This window comes from Panthera leo, chromosome D1 (genome assembly GCF_018350215.1).
Source record: "Panthera leo isolate Ple1 chromosome D1, P.leo_Ple1_pat1.1, whole genome shotgun sequence".
Taxonomy (NCBI): Eukaryota; Metazoa; Chordata; class Mammalia; order Carnivora; family Felidae; genus Panthera; species Panthera leo.
This window is the reverse complement of record NC_056688.1, coordinates 75,496,843-75,516,128: the sequence shown is the minus strand read 5'-3', so window position 1 is coordinate 75,516,128 and position 19,286 is coordinate 75,496,843. Positions and strand designations below refer to the sequence as shown.

Genomic DNA, 19,286 nt, shown 5'->3' with positions numbered 1-19,286 from the left:
GTTTGGTGGCTCCTGTCTCCCAAGATTTTGCTCACCAAGATGGTTCTAAAAGGGACGGGCAGAAAGCCAAAGCATGTCTATAGCTGAGGTTTTCATGAAATGAAAGAACATTTCTACTAAGACAAGTAAAACTGAGCAAAAGTCAATTAATTTTGAAATAAACTCCAGTAGTTGTGCTATTTTAGTGTAGTGATAAAATGTTGGAGAAGATGGTTTAATAACAGGCTCAGGTTCTGAAGCCCCGAACCCTGGGCTCTGTCTCCTCATCACTTTGAGACCTTAGGCAAGTTCTTTACCCTTCCTACTCATTCATAAAAATGGGGATTATGATATCACCTACTTGTTGTGACACAGAACAAGATAACGTATATGAAGCACAGTGCTTGGCACGTAGTGGGAACATTAGCTATTATTAAAATTATTTAAATACTGACTCACCCATGGGGATCTTGATCACTCTGTTCATGGAAATGAGCAGGATGATTATTATGACTGTATGTTTGTTTGTTTGTTTGTTTTAATGAGAAAGCGAGCAAGAGACAGAGAGAGAGAGAGAGAGAGAGAGAGAGAGAGAGAGAGAGAGACAGGGTGAGAACAGGGGAGGGGCAGAGAGAAAGAGAGGGAGACACAGAATCTGAAGCAGGCTCCAGGCTCTGAGCTGTCAGCACAGAGCCTGAGGCAGGACTCGAACCCACGGGGTGCAAGATCATGACCTGAGCCAAAGTCGGATGCTTAACCAACTGAGCCATCCAGGTGCCCCATGCCTGATTTCTATTAGCTGCAATTCTGACTGCTAATTTTGGGAGAGGAGGAAAAGATCTTGGAGAGTTTGTGCACAAGTTCTCAAATGAAGAAGTCTCAGGCAAGTGAAATAAACAGGGGCTCCTTCAGTTCTCACAGAGATCTGGGAGTGAAGTTAATATCAGGAAGCCTTGCCTCGTGCCATACGTGGCCACAGGGCAACTTAGACATCATCCCACCGCTCACTTTAACTTCCCATGTGAACAAATGGAGAAACAGGGAGGCTGGGTTTTTTCCTTCATCTCTCGATCCACACATTCATGAAGTCAGCCATATTTATGATACAAGCTTCTGTGTGTACCATGCATGGGGGATAAGGCGGCGAATAGGCCAGACGATGTCCCTCCTTCATGGTGCTTTATTGTGGCAAGCAGGAGGGGGCAGGGGGACAAGAAAATATAAACATGTCGTCAGGATAATTTCCAATAGGGACAAGTTTTCGGGGGAGCATAAGACGGCGATGGAGATGATCAGGGCACGGGGCAGGCCACATAACTACTTCAAGCTGAGTAGTCGAGGAGGGTTCCTCCAAAGAGCTGCTGGCCAAGGATCACAGGAACCGAATCCAGGTGGAGAGCCCACAGCCCATGAGGCAGGAAGAAGCTTGATGAGAATGAGGAAGAGAAGGAAGCCAGGAAGCAGAGGAAGCAAGACGGATGGAGGAGGAGGACCTCTAAGAAGGCGGCGGCCGAACTAAGGAGTCTGGATTCCATCTTAGGCGCGAGTCTTGGTTTAAAGGACCAACACGATCAGTCTGTTGCCAAGTGTCACTCCTTGTTCCTGGTGGAACCTTCCACTCCTGGTGGAACCTTGCTAGACCTCCCCTAGCAAGTTACTGGCTAAGTCTGGACTGGGGCCTCAGGTCTGGTGACTGTCAGCCCAGAAAGTTCCCCCTCACACCACACCACCTTTGACAGGGACAGCAGAGTGCAGTAGACAGTCTGATCTCAGAGAACTTACACAAGGCCCCACCAGAGAGAAACCAGCTGCCAAGCCTTCTCCCGCTCTGTGGAAAGAGAGAAGCCCCAGGGACTCACCCGCTTGTGATGTCATCAGTCCGGATGTTCTTGCTCAGAACGTCCCCGTCACTCATGTAGCCGGGGGCGTCCATGCTGATGCCTTCCAGGTCCATCTCGTCTCCTGCCTTGTCTGAGACGTCCACGTGGCAGACGCTGCTTCCCCTGGAGGCCAGCTGCCTCCTCAGAGGGGCAGAGTACACGTAGCGGCCCGACTCGGTGTTGATGAACCGGCTGGCGTTGGCTCGAGGCGGGTACCCGTTGCCCATAGAGGGGGCATCTCCCGCTTGGAGCCGGGGGCTGGACTGGCCGAGTCTCCAGGACAGAGGAGTGGGTCTGCCTGTCAGGCTGAGGATACTGCGCCCACTTATCTCCGTGGTGACGTTGGTGTCAAATGTGGTTTCCAATGTGCTGAAAACATAAAAGCGGCCTTGGCTTAGAACCTCATTAACTCAGGATCCTTTGTAGCTTTTTTTTTTTTTTTTTTTTTTTTAGAATTATGTAATTTTTTTTTAAAACTATGAAATACTTCCCATACACGAAACAGGATCAAGCAATAGCCACCAATGCACTACCCACCGTATTTCCTGTTAAAAATGAGAAGACAAAGCTGTACGTGAATAGAACACTCTGAGAAGCCCAGCAGAGACCTTCCCCCTAAAACATGGTACCAGATCCCCACTTACCCCTGACTTCAATGAAATGATCTTAACTACTGGACTCTTCTTTCCAACCCAAGAAAGGAAAAATGCCAAAATGACAGGGAGGGGACATAACATATCCTCTGACCCACACATTCCAGGATGCTGTGTGACAGCTCCCCTTTTCCACTCCCGAGCTCCCAGTGTCACCTGTCACATGCTCAGCTCCCTCTACACCAAGCAGGTGGGGAGAGCCCTGATTTTCTAACTCTAAGCTCTATTTCCCCCCACACTTTTCTTCTCCCACATCTCGTCCAAAAGGACAACTAAATTTCAGGGACAAGAGGCTGGGAGAGTGGTAATTACCCAGGTTGAAGGTCCATAATAAATTAAGTTACAAGGACCTGAATCTGCCAGGAGACTGCGTGCATCCCTGGCCATTAGAAAGACTCTCACATCACTCTTTCCAGCCCTGCAGATCTTGTGGCACAAGCAGGCTGGTTAATGTACCTCTGCAGAGCGCACTGGGGTCTCCCAACTGAGCTGAGAGAGCCTTCCCTGAAGAAAAGCCATCAAAGGTCTCCCCGCTGTCATCATGACTGTCCTAGCCCAAACCAAGAAAGCCACCAAACTGCCACAACCCCCAGCAAGTCAGTTTCGGTGATTAAGGTGGAAAGAGGGATGTTTCATACTTGATCACGGCGTCACGGGGTCTAGCAGCTGGCTCCATGCCATCAAATAGGTAAAGCTTTGGCAAGGGGGCACCACACTACGACCCGTCAAGTTTACTGTCCTCGGGAAGAACCAGTTTGGTGCCTCAACTCTTTCTGTTTCCCTTTCATCCTAGAAGCGGCCTTACTACCCTCATACTGGGGACCCCTAAGGTTCAGGCTCCTGTCTCATTTAAGATAGAACCCACAGCGCTCAGCCCCGTTCTGCCAAAGCTGCCGGGAGTTGGGGAAGCCCTGCTGTCCCTGTGCTATGTTCATTTATCAAAGAAACTGAAATTGGAGAAGCAAGGGAGACTCCCTGGGAGTTACCAGGGTAACTAGCACTTTGCCTTCATCATCAAGGCCAAAGGCAAACCGTCAACTTTGGTTCTGCCAAAATCCACGAAGGGTGTCAGAGGGTTGCAACCTCTTCGACTTCACGCTCAACAATGAAAACAACCTGATGCATGTTTCCAATGTAATCCTAGATCTCATCCAACGCAATCACAGTTTAAACACGATCATAAGTTTTTATAAATATTTCCTTACGTGTTTCATACGCGGGCATGACTAACAACATTACAGAGCACTGTGTATCAGAAGACTGGGTAGGAATTCAAGTTATTCACTTTATCACACAGGTCAAATATAGTTCACCTGCTCATTTTAACAGCACAGTACAGGCTTGGAAAATGCAAGTGAAATTTAAATGGAACTGGTCCACAATATCCACTGACAAATGGATTTAGCGACCTTCTGCTTTGGGGAGGAACCAGTCTATACTGATTTTTGCCCCTGACATTTCTCTTCTGCACATTGTATGGCCTGCTCTGTGAATTCCAGCACATTTGGGGATCAAAATTATTTATTCCATTATTAACCAAGTTGCATTGCTGGTGGCATGAACAAACATAGGAGAAGCTGCATGAAAATCAAGTCGCCCGTGATTCAGTGAAGACATTCATTCACCTGTGTGTGACCTGAGTTCCCCGTAAACTAGACATGGTCTCCTCCAAGTTCTGCCGCAGGTCAGCGATGTTCTTCACTGTTCGCAGCCGTCGAGCTTCAGGGTCTTCCCCTGGAAAGATGAGGCGTAAGACTTTTAATCCTCTGATAGATCATGAGCTCCATGGAACACGCCATGTTCGATGCTCAGGGCCTGGCTCACTGTGGGCGCTTAAGGATTTAAGAACAAATGGATGGATGGACACCCAAAGGAAGTCGCTAAATCCAAGGAGAGAAGTCTTTCTTTTCCCTCCAGGTCCCTTCTGAAACAGGTAAAGTCTACCTTGCAGGAGAAGCAAAGCACCTGGCCTGAAGGGCAAACACATTTACAAACTGTCTCCAATAAAGACAAACACAAGTTAGGTCTAAGCACCTCCCACCAATCATTTTCTGCCCGTGCAGAAGTGGGTGAAGCATTTTATTTTCTCACCCATTGGTGGTAACACTCTGCTTTCTACCAGCCCTATTTGGTAAACACGACTTGCAGCGCCTAAAAGATCTTCACTTATTAATCACAAATATTTCTACAGAGAGAGGTTTGCCTCTTTCTGTTGGATTTTTATGTCACCTCAAATTCTGGTTCTTCTAACTCACTGGCTGCGTGACCGTGGGGAAGGTGCTGACCTTCTCTATCGCTCAGATTCCACAGTCCTCAAAAGAGGACAGTAACAGTACCGACGTAGGACAGCTGTAAATGGGATAGGGCCTGGAGATTCCCGAGCACAGCATCCACCTCAGGCACAAAGTCATGCCAGCTGGTGCTGCAGAGCAGGAAGCCATCAAGAGGACCGAGGGTTTCTCTTCGGGGGATGAAACTTCCATTCTCTGGGCAAGATTTTCCACACAACACCCGGCCAGTCAGAGGTCAAGCTGGCATAAGGGTACCAGCAGAAACGGGCCCTACACAAGCTAGGAAGCCACATGCCCTCCAGAGAAGCCTTGCTCTGGGCTCTCTGGCTCTTCTGCTTCGTATGGGCTTACATGGGGCAGAGGAGATGGGGAATGATGGAAGGAAGCAAACACCTGTCCCTCAGAGTAATTCCAGGGAAGGCTGAGAAGCCTGCTGAAGAGCCACAATCGAGGCTCCTTAAAAGCCTGTGACTATCTCAAGCTTTGAGCAACATTTTTAAGGACATGTCCGCATAGAACTGGGACACATGGACGGGCAGCAGCGAGTGGAATTGACATCAGGAACTACATAGAACTCTCAGCAGCTGTCATTAATAAGGGAACAGGCAGCTAACGGGGCACCTGCGTGGCTCAGTCAGTTGGGCGTCAGACTTCAGTTCAGGTCATGATCTCGCAGTTCACGGTTTCGAGCCCCGCATCGGGCTCTGTGCTGACAGTTCAGAGCCTGGAGCCTGCTTCGGATTCTGTGTCTCCCTCTCTCTCTGTCCCTCCCTCGTTCACACTATGTCTCTGTCTCCTAACAATAAATAAACATTAAAAATAATTTAAATAAGGGAACAGGCAGCTAAGAAATGTTATGGAACTTTCTTTCTGAGGCAGAAAAGCTTCTATAGTTGTTCTTGACACGGTAGTGCCTGGAGACCGGGAGATGGACTGAATGACACATGTGTGATTTTATGGAGGAAATTTGCTCTAGCAAACTCTCTGGTCCTTGAAAATACCAAGTGTTTCCAATTTTCTCCTCCTTTTGAACCAAGAGAAAGTTGGAAGGCATTTTTCTCTTATCTGAACAGTGGTCCAGGCTTGCATTTCCCACCCAATTCTTTAAACATACATATATATGTGTGTTTTCAAACAAAAGCAGTGATGAAAGTTTACTTCCCTTCCTGCATGGCACTGGAAGAATGTAACTACATCTATCTCCTGGCCTATCCAGTATCTTTTGCTGTCACTTTGGCCATATTCTGTCTATCATAAGAAGGCCAAAAAGGTACTGATCCTTGGGACAGCTCTAGGCCCTGCAGTAAACATTTATCAAAGCTAAACCTAGGGGCGCCTGGGTGGCTCAGTCGGTTAAGCATCCGACTCTCTATGTCAGCTCAGGTCATGATCTCACAGTCTGTGCGATCGAGCCCCTCATCAGGATTTGCTCTCTTTCTCTGTCCCTCTCCCATGCACATATGTGCACTCTCTCTCTCAAAAATAAACAAACTTAAAATAAATTAATAATAAAGAAAGCTAAATCTAGGCACAAATTTCCCAATTAGTTAACTTAATCACCTATAAAAGCATCATAATTGTACCTATTTTCCCATGTCTCTCCTAATTGGCATGTTCACCTGTAAACTCTCCTTCAGAAATTCAAAAGACCTTTGAGATGGGAAGGTATCTCACCCTTACTCTTAGTAACTCTCACACAAATCTGCAGTTGCCCGAGAGATATTTATTGTCCAAAAATGTTTGGTCAGCGTAGGGCTGAAAGAAAAAGCACAGACTGCCTGCATTTCGACAAAGGTTTGAACTCTGGCGATGCTATCTATTAGCCGCTTGACTTCGAGTGAGTCATTTGATCCTTTCTGAATGTCATCTGTCAAATGGGGATAAAAACCTTCCCTGAAAGGGGCAGTAGGAGGATCGCATGAGACGCTTATGATACGCCTGGCACAAAATGAGGGCTTGCTGAATTCGAGTTTCCTGTTTCCCTTGTTGGGGCGTGCGGCTTTGTGCTGGGAAACGCCTGCAACGCCCCCAGCCCCAGCCCAGAGCACGACACATACCAGATTCCAAGAGCAGCGCAGAAGCGCAAACTAGGACCCACCCACCTTGCTCAGGTGATCACATTCTCAATTGCCGTTTCTGTCTCCTCAGATGCTGCACGATCTGAGCAAGGATGTGCACCAGCTCACAGCCTGAGCAGAATGAACACACAACTGTGCTCCGGTGGAAATGGAGGCCCTTCTGCTCGCATACAGAGGTCTTAAGGTATTCCCTGTCCCTCTGCAGCTCCTCTGTATTCACAAGGTCAGCCCTCCCTTGGGCGACCGGCCACGATGGACAGAACACCACACTGTGACCCAACAGGGCTGACCTTGGAGGACGTCAGGGTGTTACAAGAGGAACATGGAGGGAGCCCGGGATTTTCCCTTGGAGGGAGGAGGCTCAAGGGAGAAGCTGTTGTACGACAAAGAATGGAAATCAGCTGTGGGCTATAAGAGGATGGATTATATCCAGTGACTAGAAACGAAAGAATAAAGAATTTCTGTTACCAGTGAAGGCCAACAAAAAAGTGGAAGGGCTGCCTTACGAAGGAATAATTTCCTGTCACAAACATTCAAGCAGAGACTGAAAGACAATTTGTCAGTGAAGGACAGAGGGATTCGTGGACTGGATAATCAACAGGTGTGTGTGCTCCCTTCTGACTCTATGATCCAAGTTACAAGGTCTCAACTGTAATGTCATACAAATGACAAAGCACCATGGGAAAACCCACCTAGTTCACCACCTGAAGAGGGGCAGAACTAAGCAATCGGTCAGTGTCATAAATGTCCATTTCTGAATATACCCGCTACTCATTGTCACTTCAAGGGATCAGCTGTGGATAGGTTAATTCGACCTTATGCTACTATCCGCTGTGTCCACAAAATGATTCACAGCATAGTCACACATGTGATGTCTACTGCTTGAACGTAAAGACAAGTCACTCTAAGAAATTCCACTTAGCAAAAAAAAAAAAAAAAAAAAAGGGAAGGAGGGAAGGAAGGAAGAAAAAAGGGAGGGAAGTGTGATGTGGAATGTTCTCTGGCCGCTGCTTCTGCTTTTCAAATGTGAATTTTGCAGAGCCTCAGAGTCTGACATGAATCCACACTACTCCACGGGACACACATCTGATATATGCCGGGCTCTCGGAGCACTAGCCTGCCTCTTTTGATGTGTGCACATAAGAATACAGTCTGGAATGTGTGTGGAGACCTGAGTAGTCACTGAACGCCACACCCTTCTCGTAGCGGGCTCTTTTGCTGGGCTAGCCATGTCCTCATATGCAAGGAGGTACAAAGCTTGGAGAGAAGGAAGCACAAAATCAATCCCAAATGTGGGGTCCTGAACCACTGCAAGATGGATCACTTCTAAATGGCTTGAAAACTCTGCCTCATCACTGTGCCCGGCCAGCAGAACCAGAAGGAAATAGTTAAATAGCTCAGATCCTCTGAAATTAATACTCAGAGCTAATGGTGAGATGGGTATGATCCCCTCACGTGGGCTGCAGACCAACTCCACAGCTGTGATGTGGCTATTAAAACGGTGTGGTCGTGGATATTTAGCCTAATAAATGGACTTGAAACATGGATTCGATTTTTAAGCCAACCCTGGAAGTGGTAAGATAATGCAAAGAATAACACAACCACTGCTAAATGTGTGGTTTACCACTCACTTCCCTGATTAGAAGTTGCTGGAACATAGGACACAGAAGTGGGGAACGGGGCAGACAGACAGAGGTGGTGATAAACCCCGAATGCAGCGCAGTAGGAATCCTGACTCATACGCTAACTTTTCTCCTTTGAGGATGTGACAGGTTTATAACCTTAATAAATCAATACCCGTGGAATTAACTACATGGCAACCGTGGATTTTATGTTTTCATGTAACATAATAGCCCTTTAATCATCATCGTCTAAGTTAAACTTAAATAAAATTTAGATATGTTTATTTTTGGTAGAAGAAGCATGCTGTGTTCTCCTTTCCGATTAATGCAGGATGACAAGAATGCATTTTCAACCAGTGCTTCCACACAGGAAAGAAAAAAAAAAAAAAAGGCAAGATATGATAGTTCCAGATCTTGTTCAAAAGTGACTTTATCTGAAGAGTGAACAAGGAGATTCAAAGTTAAGTGTCAGAGCAGCCCAGGTCCGCTACACGAATGAAATGGAACATGTATTAAAACAGGATTTGCCAGTAAGCGAGAGATTTACTTATAATTCTGGGGACAAGGGAGTAGATTGTGCGAGAGAAGACAGGGAAGAAAGAGAAGACGGAAAACAAAAAAAATAACACTAGTAACTTTGTTTAGGTTATCCGTCAGTGCAACAGTAAGGCGACTCCTATCAGGCCGGGTGGTTATGTGGGAGGTCTCATCGGCAGCAGACACAGACTTTCTGGGGCTCCATACTCACCAGTGAGCTCCTCCAGAGCAGGCTGTCCACTCTTAGTGTAGTGGCTGGATTCCATGCTCACGCCCGTGGAGCTGGATTCAGCAGTAACATTCCCTTCGGTGTCTGTCTGGGACCTTCACACACAAACCAAAGCAGACACACTTGTCACGAGCAGTAGCTACCACATCTGGACCACGGTGGTCTGACCACAGCACACGCCATCACCCCCTTCAACGAGACGCTTTAGAACAGAGCAGACCAGCAGACTGACTCGAAATAATTCATCAGCACATGTGGAGCAATGTCCTAGAAACGGAGGGAGCCACCGAACTGTAAAAGATGAAATATTCATTGCCCAAATGGAGGGTCTGCAATCCCTCACTGGGGAATGCTTCTCCGAATCCCTATCAGGGAGCTAGGTCTGGCCAGAAAAAGGCTGGAGAGTACTGAGTGGTTTGGATCACTTAACCTCCGCCAAAGAGCAACTTCTAAGTACTCAGCAATACCAGAAAGTCAAGCATAAAGATGACTCCACTGGCAGCCCCGTGGCCCTCCCCAAATCCTCCTGTCATGGCTCTCTCTGGAAAGGTGACTACAAAACCAGTCAGGAGTGGGTGCCAAGCAGGTGTGTTGGCCCTCTACGTCTCGGATTCAGAGCTCAGATCTTCGGAGATGAAAGGTCTCATCGATCATTATTTCAACACTTTGAAATCTGTACTTCCCCAAACCTTCTCTGTGCCTTTATTTGTCCAGTAAATCAAGGCCACTGCTTCATGCAATGCGTTCTTGCCACAACTACCTCGGCTGACCTAGGCGAGGCGTGCAAATGTGTAATTACACTCAGATGCGTAACCCTGGGTGTAGCGTTATTAATTCATTAGCATCCTGAACTCATTCACCCAGACTTCACTCTCTGTGAAAAAAGTGTTTGCCAGGAATGTGGACTGTCTTAATTAAACGTGGGGGACGTACCGAGAAACCTCAAGTCACCCATCCTTCCCCACCTTCGCCCTCCTAATGAAGCCGTCAATTCCAAATTCCTGCAGTCCCCACCCCTTGAGGATTTTTGGATTCCTGTTGCTCCTTTTGACCCACTGGCCGGAGTCCAGGCTTTCATCATCTCTGACCTGTAAGCACTTTGTAAACACTGCTTCCAGCCTGGAGGTTGCAAACGGCAGCCAGGTGTCGGAACCAGCCCGTAGATTCTTATTGGTCTGTGTAGTATTTTGAAGCTTTTTGAATTCATTTCAACGGTTTAAAATTGGGAGATTTCACAAGAAATATCTGGATTTCTGCCTCGTCCGTTTCTCCACTTGCAGTGAAAACAAGAAAGTCTACACGGCCTTTCTTGCAGGGCGCCACCTGCTGGTGCCAAGTGATGGCTGCTCCCTCTAGACAGTCTAGCACTCCCTCTGCCGCGGTCCCATTATCCCCGGACACTCGTTTCTATGACCTTTTGGGTCGGAATCAGGCATCTGAGTCTGTGGCCTCTATTCTAGACTGCCTGTAGGTCCAGTCTACTCCCCACACCATCCTCCACTGGTTTTTGCGACACCGATACGATCACATCACCCTCTGATCAAAGGCCTCCGATGGTTTCCATGGCCCACAGAGTAAGGTCTGACGTCCTAACTGTGGTAGACAACGCCCCACATGGGTATTCATTTCCAGCCCTGTCTTGTGCCACCCTGCCCTGTACACACAGCCCTGCCGTGCCTTCTCTTCCACCTGTGTCTTCATTCCTAGAGCACACCATGCCCTTAAGGGTTTTGCCTTCGTAGTTAGTGTGACCTGTGCCTAAAGGCTCTTTTCCTCTTCATTCCTCTCTTGCTCCTAATCAGCCTTTAACACACAGTTCCCATGTCATCTTGGCCGGGAAACCTTCCCTGACTCTGCTGGCTAAGCGCTCCACCTGTGCGTTTCTACAGCCTTCTTATTCTCCTGATGCCGATGTATTACAATGCGAGCTAATTAATAAATCTTGCCTCAACTAGAGAGCTCTCTGAAAGCAGAGACTGGCTCTTTGGACATGTACGTGTAAGAATTCAAGCTGTTCAAGTTCACATGTAGAGCGGGCCCTTAAGCAGGGTGTACTGAATGTATAAACGAGAAATGTTTAAGTCTAGAAAGATGCTGGGTCCTAGAAGGAGCATTAGACTTGGAGTCTGAACATTTCGCTGGCTGCAGGGAGCCACGCACATGTGAGAAGTCACTTCACACCTCTGACCCTCAGGTCCCCCATGTGTACAGCAGGGCTAGCCACAGTGACCTCTCCTGGCTGCCACAAAAATCACGTGACAGGACTCAAGAAGCATTCGGTCAAGTGTAAAGTGATACATGTCCATGTCACTTCTCAATATAATTCATTCAGTGTGATTCAAAAAGATGACTTATCTTTCTTTTACGCCTTGGTAACATCGCCAATGTTGACAGGTTCTGGGGAGGGGAAGACAGCAAGTTCTCTACGGTAAGTAACCCATGAACTCGAGAGAATTTTAGAGCACGAGGGGAGTCTAACCCATTTAAAAAAATCTTCTCATCTCATCTCATCTCCTTGCTCTATAGATGAAGACAATGAGGTTCAGGGAGCTGCACTGACTCAGCGAGCCAAGACTGTTTGGCGCTTAAGAACTTGGCCCCTCTAGTTAGACAGACTTGGGTTTAGACACTAGCTCTTCTAGCTATTAGCTCTGGACTTGGTGTGAGTTATTTAATCGCTCAGAGCCTCAGTTTTCTCACCTACAGAATGGGGATCTCAAAAGTAGCGAGCTTGTGAAGTCTCGGGGATGATTCGATGGGCGAAGGCATGAAAAGCCTTGGCAGGGTCTCTGCACATACGTAGCATGTGCTCCATAGCTGTCCCCACAGGGAAGGGTCCCAGACCACCCAGCGATTTGTAAGCTAATAAAAGACAGAGCCCAGGCATCCTGACTCCCATCCTGGCTCACCTGAGAAGGAAAAGCACATCAGAGGGGCCAGAGGGACATCACACAGGGTGAACATGGACATTCAAGTACAGCTTGACAGATACGAGTGACATTTTCTCATTTCTCGTATTTGTCAGACATTTGTTCTTTCGTTAAGAGTTTTCCTCTCACAGAGAAGCGTGAAATTTTAAAAGAGGTTAAATGTTTTACAATCCTTCAAATCATTCCAGAAAAAAAGAAAAAGGGAGTGAAATGGATGGTGTCCAAACACCATCATATATTTTAATTTCGAAAATGCAAATCAAGACTCTGGGAGCAGTAGCTTGAATATGTATTACCTCAAGACTATTAATGTTACTGGAATGATAAAAATTTCATGGGGAGCAATTCAGCTGCCTCCATGGTTCAGAGAACAACTGTATTAAAAGCCCTGCATGGAGACGAATGCTGAGTCATTATCTAAAAGCCCTGGCACTCTTCTCCAATGGTTAGCTGAGCTAATGACTGGATGTAATAAAAAGATGACCTTCTCCCAATTAAAAAGTCCGGGTGTGACCCCTGCTGAGGGGGAGGGTAAGCAGAAGAGAAAGAAGGAGGGATGGGACAAAGAGAAGCCTGGCCTTGCCTCACTGGCTGGGCCTCCCTGGCTTTACTCTGAATCACTCAGGCCAGTCTTCCCACTCGCTGTTGGCAGGCACGGTAACAAAGCCTACGAGAACACAACTCAGGCAGGGAGACAGGGGATATCCATTTCTTCGGGGGAACCATACAAACACAGGAAGCTGAAAGTATGGGCACGAGTCTGCATGCGAACAGGTGTGAAAATATATGTGTGCATATGCACACTAGCATTTTATATATGTATGTGAACTTGTGTCCATACTTGGACGTGGCTGTCAATGTATGTCCATGCCTATGGGCGTCCGGGGGTGTGTGTGTGTGTGTGCAGTGTATATGTATACATACTTAGGGCAGAAGCTGTAAAGTAAGTGCCTAGATAACGGCATTCACTCATCAGGCCCCTTTTGCTATGCAGAGGTATTAGTAACATTCTGCTGTGCAGAATGGCCAAATGTACTCCATGTCTCAAGTACAGGATTAAGCTGGGCACTGGGAGCAAAGCTCTGGGATTCCCTTAAACCACAGCTGCCATCTGCTGGAGAGGACTTGTCCACATGGGCCAAGGACCACCCAGAGCCCGTGTCCTCCATCCTGCAAAGGTGCGTGGTGCGGGCTGGGCAATGAGAGGCTCTCACAGGCCACAAGCACACAGAGCAAGCGGCACCTGGCTCCACGTGGTCTCCCGCAGTCCTATGGATGTGTCATTAGAGAGAGAGAGTGTGGGGGACAGATAATGGACAGAATGGAGTCAGACAAGCAAGCATCCAGGCTTGTCTCCTCAATATAACCTGATTCTTTTGTTCTTCTAGAACTGATCTCTCCCTGGGGCTCCTGGGTGGCTTAGTCAGTGAAGCATCCGACTCTTGATTTAAACTCAGGTCACCATCTCACGGTTCATGAGTTCAAGCCTTGCATCAGGCTCCCCAATGCACTGTCAGTGCAAAGCCTGCTTGGGATTCTCTCTCTCTCTCTCTCTCTCTCTCTGCCCCTCCCTCCCCCAAAATAAACTTAAAAAAAAAAAAAAACTGATCCCTTCCTATCACTACCTTGCCCTTTCATGCTGCTCTCTTGAAGAAAGATTCTAGCAAGGACTGAAAAAATACTTAACACGTGCCATGTGTAAGCAGCCGTGAGGATCTGGAAGCTCAAGACGAACGCCTCTGTGAGAAGAGGTCTCACCCATTCAGCAAGGTGACATCTGTGTTTCTCATTTTTTAAGGTACGTTCAGAAAATGTTAGGACCGATGTCGGGGCCGGTCACACTGATACCAAACCACACTTACCGCGTCTGCTCCTGCTGCGGCTGCTTCTGAAACGCCCCTGGGTCCCCACGTGCCTGGCCAACTCCTCCTCATCCTGGGGTCAGCTCGAATTTTGCTTCCTCTCCCCCTCCCCCAAGCCGTGTTGTACTAGTCGCTCCCTCAAGCACACGTGTATGGCTCTACTGGGAGCTTATCAAGGCGTACGTTAGCTGTTAGCTTTCATGTTCCTGGAGGGCAGGCCGGGTTCCTGCCCTCAAAGACCTGGGACCTACCAGAAAGGCTCCTCTGCCCACGGCCCAGCAAGGGCGGACAGGCGGCCGCACCTACCTGTACAGGAAAGGCGCGACGGTGGCAGTGTTGGGATGGTTGTATTGCTGCTGGGGCTGAGGTAGCTGAACACTGACGGTATTGCTTCCTGTGGTCTGGGTGGTCCCGACGGACCCGCTGACGGTCTGGCTGCTGATGCTGTGGTTCAGGGTGGTCCCTCCAGGGCCTCTTCCTTCTGAGGACGCCAGGCTGGAGGAGGAACTGGAGTGTCTGCCGTCCAGCTGGGGCTTCTGCTGGGGGAGCCCCGAGCTCGGCTTCCCACCCCGGCTCCGCTCCCCCTCCTTGGAAGGGGCAGGGGCACTTGGGGACTTCCCGGGCATGCTCTTCATTCCTGGTTTTGGTATTCCACTGTGGGAAGGGGCTGTGGCCTCCTTCTTGGCACTGTTGAGCTTCCCCCCCTTGGGGATGAAGCTGGCGATCTTGGAGGACTTTTTTGGCATCTCGGTCACCGCCGCCCCGCTGGGGTCTTCTTTCGGCCCCTCTTTGAGGTCCGGCCTTTCTGTCACAGAGGCTCTCTTGGCGAGGTCCTTGCTTTTCTCCTTTTCCTTCTCCCGCTGTTGTTTCTCCTTTTCCTTCTCGTTGCCTTTCGGGGAACTCTTCTTGGTGGTCAGCGCCCGGCTAAAAGTTCTCTGGGCGATGCCCTTGAGGGCGATCTTGGGGCTGTTGGAAGCGGGACCCGCCATGGACAGCGAGCGACTGGTGGCTTCCGTCTCTTCGCTCTCTTCAAAGCTGGGTAGAATCTCGAGCCGCTCACAGCTCGTGTCCCGTGACCCCGGGCCCTCGCCTGCCTTGGAACCCCCTTTGCTGTTGAAAAGCTTTAGTTTTTCCAGCATGGACCTCTGACTGTTGGGGGCTGGCTTCATGGCTTCGGGGCTGGGCCTGGGGGCCTCGGGCACGGGCTGCTTGACCGAGAGCATGGACGGCGTGGCACTGTGCTTCACGCTGACCGACTTGCTGCGCCAGGGCTTGGAGGCAGCACCGGGCTGGGGGATGGCCGAGGAGGCGCCGCTGTTAGCAGGGGAGGGGCTGCTGCCACTTTCCAGAGGAACAGGTGCATTTTCACTCATTCCGGGGTGGGAGGAGGCTGGGCTCGCCAACGGCTCTGCAGAGACGGGGAAGAGAAGGAAACCCGAATTACACCTGTGGACCTGCGCTGACGGCCAGGGAGGGTGGGCCATGGTTCCACAGCTCCTCACTCTCAACCCAAACGCTCAGATAGCTCCACCACCCTCCCGTGCCTTACCCGTGGTTAAGCTGTTTTAAGTTTTTTTAATCTTTATTTATTTTGAGACAGAGACAGAGTCTGAGCAGGGGAGGAGCTGAGGGGAGGGAGACACAGAATCCGAAGCAGGCTCCAGGCCCTGAGCTGTCAGCGCAAAGCCCGGCATGGGGCTCGAACTCACGAATCGTGAGATCGTAACCTGAGCTGAAGTCAGACGCTTAACTGACTGAGCCACCCAGGCGCCCCCCACCCGTGGTTAAGTTTTTAAATCCCACCTTGACTTCCTCCTCTCCATCACACACAGTTCACATTTCCCGTCCTATCCTGGTATCTGCTGTGCAAATGCACACTGATCTTAATATCAACATGTGCAAAGCACAATTAAGCATGCGTTTCTGGTAAAAAACCAAAAACCTACACCACGAAAGATGTAGGAAACACATATTGTTTTGAATTATTCAACCCACAACCCAATTTCCCGGTTAATGCGAAATAATTGAAAATTAGCCGCCTTTAAGAAAATGTAGGAGAGACATTAAAACGGAACAAAAAAGAAAGAGAAACCAAGCATAATCTTTACAGAAGAATAATTACCCAAGGAAGTTGCTAAGTCCTATCAAAGCAGAGACGCTTTTTCCTATGTTGACATTTTGAAAGCGGTACCAGCACGATTCAGGCAAGACTTAAAAAAGATTTTTTAGCTTAAGAGTATAAAATGCACATCGATTTACTGTAGGCATGAAAACACACAGGTTATCTGAAAGTCAAGGTCTCCCCTTTGGCGCTTAGGGTGTATTTCCCCAGCCAGACTCTCTTCTCAGAAACGCCTCAAGATATTTGCAAAGTGGAATCAGAATGATTCTAAGAAGGGCCGGTTCCAAACTGGAGTTCTGCTGGCCGAGGCGGCCCGTACCACGGAAACGAGATCAGGGATGCCCTCCTCCACGAGCACTCAGAACCAAGCAGCTCTATCGCCCACACAGGGGCAGCTGTCAGACAGAAAGTGGCCGGGAAGGCACGTCACGGCTGAGCCCGGCGCCGTGCCACCCACACCCCATACAGCCCGGTGCACAGAACGAAGAGGATGCGGCCCTTCAGCCCCCGAAGAGCACGTCCGTGCCTGCAAAGTCACCACAACACGACTTACCTAGCGGCAGCCACTTTCTCCCACAACGGTTCCCTAGGAAAAATTCTCTGACCGGAGAGGCTGCCCTTCCAATTGTCACAAGTGTTTTCAGTTAAACTGCTCATGTTTCTAATTAACTTTTGTCATCCGCAACTGCTCCAGTGCCCAGAAGCCTGGCGGGATTAACGGCTGCTTCTTCTGCCCGTTTTTTTTTTTTTTTTTTTTTAATACCTATGTTCCGCTGCCTTCTAGCAACAGAGTAAACTGTGTATAGAGCGGCTTTTTATGATTTAAAAGTCAACGGCCGCCAAAGCCGAGTGCAGGCAGCCCCCGTGTGGGACATGAGCACCGAGCCGGGAGAACTCCCGACAGAGGAACGGCTTTCCTCCACTCACTCCCAGCTGCTCCGGGAAGCCACAGCTCCAGGGTGATCCAAAGCAGACCTCCCAATGTTTTAAAACACATACATCTTCCTGACTTACTGGGGATTTGGGTTTGGAGCGGGGGGTGCTGCACAATCCTCCCTAACAAAACTCACGAGGCGTTGTTGGATCTTTTCCTGGGGAGAGCTGGAGACCGGCTTGCAAACAGGCTCGGGAACCCACCCACACTGCCGGCCTTTCAGAGGGTCTCCAGCAGCCTGACGCTGCTTATGGAAGGTCTCCTGGTATCAGGAGGTACGGAGCTAGGCACATTGTGAAGAGGGGCTCACTATCCCCCTTTTATGAGTGAGGAAACCGCGGCTCATGGGAGCGCTAGTAACCGACCCTAAACCACAGAGCTAGACATGGACATAGCTGGGACTTGAACCCAGGTCTCCTGATACAGTGCTCTTGGGACTGTATCACAGCTACCTCCTTTGGTGAAGGATATATTTAAACAAGAGGCACTTAAATGGTAGGAGTGCTTTTTAGGCATCAACTTTTCTGTTGCTAAGGTATGTTCATGCCATCCTTTTTGGGGCACAGCCCAGCCCAGCCTCTGGAAAGGAGGCAGCCTATAGTGCAGAGGCTGGCTCTCTGCAGTAAATACTGGTGACCTCCAATCCCAAGTTCCACTTCTCATAAGGCAACGGTCTTTCCCTTAACCTGGGTTCAGATCTGAGGCCAAAGGATTCATTTGTTCACTCAATATATTCATTCATGTCAATATTCGCTCATTCAATGTGTATGTCAGACGTTGTTCTAGGCACCTGGGATACATCAATGCAAAACAAAAGTCCCTGCCTTCTTAGAATTTACAGTCCAGCAGAGGAACGGATAACTAACATGGCTGATAAATTTTATCATTTGTTAGAAAATATGAGCTAAAGAAAAGGGGGTCTTTTGGGGCAGGTTGTAACAATGTCCTCACAAGAACTGCATCATATTCAGAGGTGTGCCCCTCTTTCCTAAAGAAGTCTTAGGCACATTCCACTGAGTGTAAGTGCACAGATCAGTAGGACTTCTCTGCTCCCACACATTCCTTAGAACCTCAAGAAAGCTTGCTTGCAATGGTTTGACAAACGCTCCTACCTAGCAGGTCTGTGTATTTCTAACACTAACAAACACAGCTAGAAATCAACCAACAACTAACTAGCCAAGGACTAACCGAGAGTGAAACAGACACCTGGCTCATCTAAGTGAAATGGGCAGACTAAGCTAAAGATGTTGTCTCCTTCAGATCCAAGGTGCCAGGCCAGGGGCGGGGGAAAGAGGGAGGCTGGGGAAGGGCTCGCACAATGTAGGTAGGACGCATACCACCCTGGGCCAAAACAGCTCGCTCCCAGAAACTTCCACGTGTCTTTTAAACCCCTGCTCAAATGCCTTCCGTGTCACGCTGAGACCTTCAAGCTGACTGACCCACTTGGTTGGCGTCACATGGCATTTTCCGAGGACTTTGCTCATACCTCCCCATAAAAGGATTTTAGAGGCCCACCTACATATTCTAGCCACTGGGAATACAGAGGAGTACAAAATAAGGTCTACCCACTAGGAACTCACTGTCCAAAGAGGCAACAGGCCTCAAGCAGAGCAGAGAACAATGTAAAGGACTACAGAGGGCTGTGTAGGGTACCATGATACCTAAGGGTTGGGATCCATTAACTCTCCCATTTGGGAAACCTTCACAGAGCCAATGACCTCTGACTTGTCACACCATGTTTCTGCTCTAGGTTGGCTGGCTAGCCCACTGGTCCACACTCCCTGACTCATCTTTGTGTCCGACAGCCTGCCAGAGCATAGGAAACCCTTGGTATGTGGCTATCAGATTGCAGGTTGGTAGCTTTGACTTTTGCAATTCACAGTTAAGGCAACAGAGCCACAGCCTTCTGATGAGTCATGAGTCAAAAGTTTTTAGCCTAAACTCCGGCAAAACCAAAAAACACTATCAGGACTCAGAGTTCCAGAATTTCCACTTAGCATGTGGTGTGGGCTCCTCTGGTTATGGAATCATGGGGACATTTCAAGGCTATTCGCTGCAGCTGTTAACTGTAGAGATGATCTGAATTTGGTTTCTAGAACAGGAGTTTCCTGAGTAGGGCTGCAGGGCACCAGATTACCTGAGGATAAGACAATCTATACTTTGCACTTA

General features: G+C 48.7%; 1 protein-coding gene across 2 annotated transcripts in view; it reads right to left on the bottom strand.

The window, feature by feature from the left end:
* The window catches only part of NAV2 (neuron navigator 2), a 324,049-nt gene that overhangs the window by 152,336 nt on the left and 152,427 nt on the right, over positions 1 to 19,286 (bottom strand). For both annotated transcript variants that reach the window (XM_042904228.1, XM_042904227.1), the window contains exons 7-10: positions 14,368 to 15,469; positions 9,252 to 9,364; positions 4,138 to 4,246; positions 1,839 to 2,228 (exon numbers count right to left, since the gene is read on the bottom strand). In XM_042904228.1, the coding sequence (XP_042760162.1) occupies positions 1,839 to 2,228; positions 4,138 to 4,246; positions 9,252 to 9,364; positions 14,368 to 15,469 (1,714 nt within the window). The remainder of the gene's footprint in view (positions 1 to 1,838; positions 2,229 to 4,137; positions 4,247 to 9,251; positions 9,365 to 14,367; positions 15,470 to 19,286) is intronic.